The 7,270-nt window shown below is 42.2% G+C and overlaps 1 protein-coding gene across 1 annotated transcript in view; it reads left to right on the forward strand.

The window, feature by feature from the left end:
- Lmnb1 (lamin B1) overlaps positions 1–7,270 on the forward strand; it is a 46,998-nt gene that overhangs the window by 34,351 nt on the left and 5,377 nt on the right. The window contains exons 7-8 of the mRNA XM_005356122.2: positions 704–929; positions 2,354–2,458. Coding sequence (XP_005356179.1) covers positions 704–929; positions 2,354–2,458 — 331 coding nt within the window. The remainder of the gene's footprint in view (positions 1–703; positions 930–2,353; positions 2,459–7,270) is intronic.

The following is a 7,270-nucleotide window of genomic DNA, read 5'->3' on the forward strand; positions in this document are numbered from 1 at the left end:
CTACAGAGCTAGTTCCAGGACAGGCTCCAAAGCCACAGAGAAACCCTGTCTCGAAAAACAAAAATAAATAAATAAATAAAATAAAATGAATAAAACATAGTATATTCTCCAACATGAATAACACAACTATTCTAAGTGGTTTACATGTCTTTCGGTACATATTTCCAAATGTATTACATGGAATGAAATTGCATTATTAAATGCTCTCACTTGTAAGGAAAAGAAAACATTTCTTTTAAAAAGGAAAAAGGTGACTTTGAAATTTTCCGTTATCAGTTTTAAATAGAAATCGACATTTTCTTTAAAGATTTATTTATTATGAATAGTGTTCTGCCTGCATATATGCCTACACTCCAGAAGAGGCCATTAGATCTCTTTACAGATGGTTGTGAGCCACCGTGTGGTTGCTGGGAATTGAACTTGAGACCACTAGAAGAGCAGCCAGTGCTCTTAACCTCTGAACCATCTCTCCAGACCCTAGAAATAGATCTTCATTTATTGTTATTACTTTAAATATCAAGTGGGCTCTTTAATTGGAGGTCTCAATTGCTTTAGTAATGTGATATGAATATCCCAGCATGACTGGATGTTGCTTTAGGTAAGACATTTATTGGTCTTGTCTAACATGGTGAGGGATTCCTTGCTTTAGAAATGCCTGTGGAGACCAAAGCCTAAGTGAGGCAGAACTTTTCTTCCTGTGCAGGTTAAAGCTCTCTCCAAGTCCTTCTTCCCGGGTGACCGTGTCCAGAGCGTCGTCCAGTCGCAGCGTCCGCACCACTCGAGGAAAGCGGAAGAGGGTCGACGTGGAAGAGTCAGAGGCGAGCAGTAGTGTTAGCATTTCCCACTCAGCTTCAGCCACTGGGAATGTGTGCATTGAAGAGATAGATGTTGATGGCAAGTTTATCCGCTTGAAGAACACTTCTGAACAGGTAAAGGATGGACCTATCTCCCCGGGTCTGGTTTGCAAACTGCTGTGGATAGCAATGGTGATTCACCGTGTGTGCTTCCGTCTTAAAGACTTTCGTGGCCTAAAGATTTTCTTTGTTCTTTTTTGTTTGGTTTTGGTTTTCTGAGACTTGGCTATCCTGGAACTCACTCTGTAGACCAAGATGGCCTCAATCTTACAGAGATCTCTCTGCCTCTGTTTCCCGAGTGAAGGGGTTAAACGCATATGCCAGATTTTCTTTGTTCTTTTTATGGTGTAGGGTTAGTGTCCGTGTGCTGGGTATGGAGGTCAGAGAGTCGCCTCTCCTTCCACCATGTGGGGTTCTGGAATTGAACTCAGATTACCAGCCTTGATGGCAACTACCGTTACCCATTAAATCACCTTCCCAGCCTAAGATTTTCTTTGTGAATCTTGGTTTATAAAGCTGCTTGACCTCTTGCCTAGACTTGGCCCTTTCATGATGGTTTTCCCAAAGATGAAGCAGAAGTTTTCTGCAGCCAGATTGGCATAGTCACAGTTATTAATAAAAGCTTTGTAGAAAGATGTGGGTGCAGGCAGGTATGTTGAAGGACCTTTTTCCTCGCAAAGTTAATGAACAAATGCTCTTTATCTGATTCATATAAACATAGTAATAACATGAATCCACTGAGGGATTTCTGAGGTTTAGAACCGGGACTCTAGGCTCTCTGGTTCTCATGATGAAACTGTGAAGATGAAGATGTAGGTTGTGCTGGAGGAAGCAGAGTTCAGCACAGGGAAGGCAGTGTCACTTGAAGCAAACGTTCAGGGTCTGCTAAAAATTGTGAGCTCACTCCCTTTCTTACCAGACTGTTTAGTAAGTCAGAGACTGGGCTCTGGGCCTGGTTGGCCACGACTTGGAAACAGAGTAGCTTGGTATTTCCAGATCCTAGAGGCGTGGCTAGCCTAGAGGGGAGCCTGATTGCTTTGCTGTCTTTCTGCCTCTTTAGCTTTAAACCCTTAGTAACAGTTTTTAAAAAGATTTTTACTTTTGGGCAAAGCTGGCCCAGATGCAGAAGACAAAAAAAAAAAAATTTCCCTCTGTCAGCCGAGAGATTGTATGATTTAAAACTGAAAGCCATCAGACATTAGTTGTTTTGTTTGTGATTCCATGGCTCAATTTTCTTGTAAGTCATGAGGGTCTGTCTGGTTATGCAGACAGGTTAGGCTTCGCTGTGTTTTTATCTCTCCCCCTGTTTTGTCCCCTTTAAAATTCAGAACCTTCCTGGTGGGGTGCAGTGTTCATGGAGTTACTCTTTACTGGGGGGACAAAGTTCAGTGCCTATCATGCGAAGGCCTTAGCTTCGGAGCTTGTATGGGTTCATGGATCTGATTATTTCATAGTTTTCTGTATTTGTAAAGTAACCTTGTCATATTGTTTGTGACTAGGATCAACCAATGGGAGGCTGGGAGATGATCAGAAAAATTGGAGACACATCGGTCACTTACAAATATACCTCAAGATATGTGCTGAAGGCCGGCCAGACTGTTACAGTAAGTGAACTCAGTCATTGTTTAACTTCACTGTCTTAATCACAGATAAAATAGTTATAATGGAAAGTGAAACAAGAGCTTGGCTGAAAGGTCAGCATTTTAGAAAAGGACTGTAAATGTCTTTACATTAGTAAGTTATTATGTGTGCTGTCGAAGATTAAAAATTCTGCCTTAAGAGTGGTGCAAAGAATTTATTTTTTTTTTTTTGTCTGTGTCAGTGGATATGAAATAGGTCCCTCTTGACTGATGCTTCTACCTAATGCAGTCCAGGATACTGTAGGCATGAAGAATTGTAGGGAGCCAATACCAGCATCAGCCTAAAGCAACGGCTGCCTAAATTTCCTTGGACCAACTTTAACATGTTGATACCTTGGTTGAAGTTGTGGGATTGGATTTCAGCAGCCAGATATTGTTGGCTGCACATGCCTGCAACTCTTTCACTTGGGAGGTGAAGCCAAACATTGCAAGTTCAAAGCCACCCTGGTCTGCATCCTAGCAAGACTTTGTCTCCAATAATATGCTTAAGGTGGAGAGATGGACCACTTGAGAGCTCTTTCTGCAGCTCCAGCCAGGTGAAATCCCAGCATTCAGGGGAAGGTAGACATGAAAACTCACCACTAGCTTAGGATTGGCCTTTGATAGTTGTGGGGAAAAGAGACTCAGTTTCCTTTAATGTCTTTGTGACTCCTCATAGGCTGACCACATTCCAGTCCCAAGACTGGCTGGGCAACACCAAGTGGGCTTGATGGGGGAAGGGCTGGGAGGAGAAGGCAGTAAGGGGAGGAGCTGGGGGCAGGGCAGGAATATGCTCAAATTACTTTGTGTGAAAAATCTCAGGAAGAATTAGAAGAAAATAAAAGCCAGGCCTTTAACCCAGGGCTAGGGAGGCAGAGACAGCTAGATCTCTGAGTTTGACGAGCTTGGTTTATGGAGTTCCAAGATAGCCAGGGATACATAGAGAAACCTAGTCTTAAATCCAGAAACACCCATTTGCTACTTTTCCCGAGAACTAGTTTCAGTCCCAGCACCCATATTAGGTGACTTAAAAACCACCTGTGGACCTGTTGTACAAGAGCTAGTTGCAGGACAGGCTCCAAAACCACAGAGAAACCCTGTCTCGAAAAACCAAAACAAACAAACAAACAAACCAAAAAAAAACACCACCTGTGGATTCAGCTCTAGGGGACCTGACACCTGTCCTCTTCTGGACTTCTGAAGGCACCTACACAGATGCACAAATGCAAACAAACAGACCACTGCCCCTCAAAAATGTCCTCCCAGGCAGGGATCATGTAGCAAGGGACCACTTGTTTTGTTCCCGGCTGCCTGGCAGCTCAGACCTGAAATAACCACACAGATACTGTATTAATTAAATCACTGCATGGCCCATTAGCTCTAGCTTCTTATTGACTAACTCTTATATCTTAATTTAACCTATCCCCATTAATCTGTGTATTGCCACGTGTCAGTGGCTTACTGGCAAAGTTTCAGTGTCCTGTGGGGCTACATGGCTTCTCTGACTTTACCTTTCTCCCAGCATTCAGTTTAGCTTTCCTTGCCTACCTAAGTTCTGCCCTATCAATAAGCCAAGGCAGTTTCTTTATTAAACAATGGTATTCACAGCATACAGAGGGGAATCCCATATCACGGTAGTACCCTGGTTATTCAGAGTGCTAGACTTTTGGCATAACATCATTTAAGTTTCTAGATTTTGAGAGGTGGGCTAAATGGCATTCTAATTCTTAGTTCTAACTTAGCTTTCTACCGATATGTTCTAAAGCCCATTTAAAATAATAATAATAATAATATGTTGAGTTTTAGAGAAGTGTAAATCAATAGCAAGCAAAAGATTCCTTTGGTTTTACTTGGCAAGCAAATAAAGAAACAGGAAAATCTGTTGATTATTGCTTTCAAAGAAGGCATTTCATCCTTGAAGAATGTAGATGTGACTGCTCATTGCTTTCATGGATTCTTAGAAAAAATAGCAAGTGCTGCTGAGTGTGGTGACCACACGTAGAGTCCTGGCTCTTGGGAAATGGAGGGCAGGGGTCTACGGCCATTCACAGCTACACAGTGAGTTTGAGGCCAGCCTGGACTCTATGAGGTCCTGTCTCAAGAAAACAAAAGGTACCTATTTTTAGCACATTTACACCACATGTGCACACCATTTATTTATTTTATTTAATTTTTTTTCTTCTTGAGACAAGGTCTCTGTAACCTTGGCTGTCCTGGAACTTGCCCTATAGATCAGACTGGCATTTGAGCTCAGTTTGCCTCTGCCTCCCAAATGTTGGGATTAAAATCTGACACCCCCACACCTGTCTTCCTCTCCCTGCCGAGGTCTCCCTCTATCTACAGCCCAGGCTGACTTTGAAATGATCACAACTCTGTCTTAGCCTCCCACATATTTATAATTTTTCTCGGTACAAACCTTACTATTTAAGATGAAAGGCTCAGAATGCAGGTTAGAACTCTATAAAGTATAGAGAGCTTTGACATCTCTCTGAAAATAGCAGGGGTTAATTTTGTAATAATGGGTGAAAATGAGAACAAATATCCTAACTGCTCTATTCTTTTCTTCAGTAATTATAGCCAGAGAAGATTGCTTGATTCTATTGTATGTCGTAGGGAAACTGCATAATGTGTTTAAAAGAATTTGCTATTTTAATTCAGAACGTTTAGATTTGAATATTCTCTGGCTCTCATAATGTGGAGCCATTATGCCAATCATCTGCTTTCCCTGCTGGATGTACTACCCCAGAGACCAACACTGTAGGTGTTAGGTAGAAGGACTGTTAGCCTGTGAGATAACGCAGTACATTTTTTTTTCTTTAGTAGCTCTCATTGTGATCAGCTTTTTGGGACATAGTAGTGAGGGAGATTTCCCAGACATTGTACAAGGCAAATGCAGGATCAGCCCAAATACTAAGAGCTGAGATGAAAACCCTATGTATGCTTTTAAAAATTTATTGTTAGTTTGTTTTTTTTTGTTTTTTTTTTTTGTTTTTTTTTGAGACAGGGTTTCTCTATAGCTTTGCAGCCTGTCCTGCAACTCGCTCTGTAAACCAGACTGGCCACAAAACTCACAAGAGATCCACCTGCCTCTGTCTTCTGAGTGCTGGGATTAAAGGTGTATGCCACCACCGCCCAGCCTTGTTAGGTTTTAAAAATTTAGAGAGATATAAAGTTAATTCTGGAACTGTTGTTCAGAGTATCGTATCAAAGCAGGTCATAGTGGGACCCGCCTTTAATCTCAGTACTGAGGAGACAGAAGCAGGCGGATCTATGAGTTCGAGGTCAGCCTTGTCCACAGTGAGTTCTAGGACAGTCAGGGCTACACAGAGAAACCCTGTCTCAAAAAACAATCCCTCCCCAAAACAAAAGCAAAACAAAAACTTATATCAATAAAAAATTTCTTAGTTAAGTGTGTTAACCCTTTCCTCAGTTTGTGAGATGTGGGTGCACAGTATATCTTTTATTTGATTAGCCACATTTCAGGCACTGACACCTTGTATTGACATGTTATTCCTCACACTAAACCAACTGTGTGACTCTGTAGATCAGTGAAAAGTACTGCCAGAAGTACCTAAATCTGGTTCAGGTCCTGTTGCATTTTCCAGTTATATCTGGTAAATGCGTCTTTCAATTTGTAATGCTCATGGAAGATCTTGATACCTCCAGGGGCCTTTCTGCCCAGAACTAGAGGAGTAACTTGGTATCTGTAGGGTGCACAGGTCCAGTCACCTCCTTGTGGGGCTTTAGGTACTCCTGCTCCAGGACTGAAACCCCAAAAAGCCTGGTTTTCCTAAGACAGTGACTTAAAGGGAGGAAGTGTGTATGGAGACTCAGAGCCTCCCGCATGAGCTTGAATCTGTCATTTGCATTTTTGGTGATCAAGTCTTTCATAACCAACAACCAGTTCAGTTTTTCTTTACTTGTAATTTTTGAAGATTGGGGCTGGCTAAATCTGACTGCAAGGACAGTGAGACCACAGAGGTATAATGATTGGTCTAGGGTTTATCTATTTGTCTAGGTTTTCTTTTCCTTTTTAAAAAGACTGTGTCTTTGTACTGCATAAGGTTTGTCCATGCACATAACCCCCAGGGGCCGACTCCAGATTTCCCGGAACTAGGGTTAGATGTGCTCAAGGGAGCAGCCATGTGGGTGCTGGGAACTGATTCTGGGTTCTCTACAAGAGCAGTGCACACTTCACTGCCGAGCTCTCTTTCTCTAGCCCTCCCTCGATACTTGGGGTTTCTGATGGCCATTTTTTTCCCATTCTTCCTGTTTCCTTCTGCCAAGAAGTACTTTTAAAAATAACGGCAGAATTTCCATGCTGATGAGGGAATGCAGTTATATTCTTTGGTTTATTTCAATAGCAATTAATGTTTTACCTGGAACATTTCCTGTGTTCTCTGTGGTCACAATCTGAGATACGCTGGGGCACTGTGACACTGCTTCCAACTGGGGACGAGCCACTCTCCTGCATACAGACTGTTAGCTATAGAACATCATCTGTTGTTGAAATTGGAGGGGTGTGCACGTTTGCGTGTGTGTCTGCCTGTGTCCGTATCTCTTGGAAGGTGACCCTTGACCCATAGAGAAGAGGTTCTCAACCACTGGAAAACACATTTCTGATGGTCTTAGCAATTGAGACACCGTTAATAGCAAAATTACAGTTAGAAGTAGCAACAAAAATAATTTTATAGTTTGGGGATCACCACAATGTGAGAAACTGTATTAAAGGGTCACAAGATTAGGAAGGGTGGGGCTGCAGAGATGGCTCAGAGGTTAAGAGCATTGCCTGCTCTT

Source organism: Microtus ochrogaster, chromosome 18 (assembly GCF_000317375.1).
Source record: "Microtus ochrogaster isolate Prairie Vole_2 chromosome 18, MicOch1.0, whole genome shotgun sequence".
In the NCBI taxonomy this organism is placed as follows: domain Eukaryota; kingdom Metazoa; phylum Chordata; class Mammalia; order Rodentia; family Cricetidae; genus Microtus; species Microtus ochrogaster.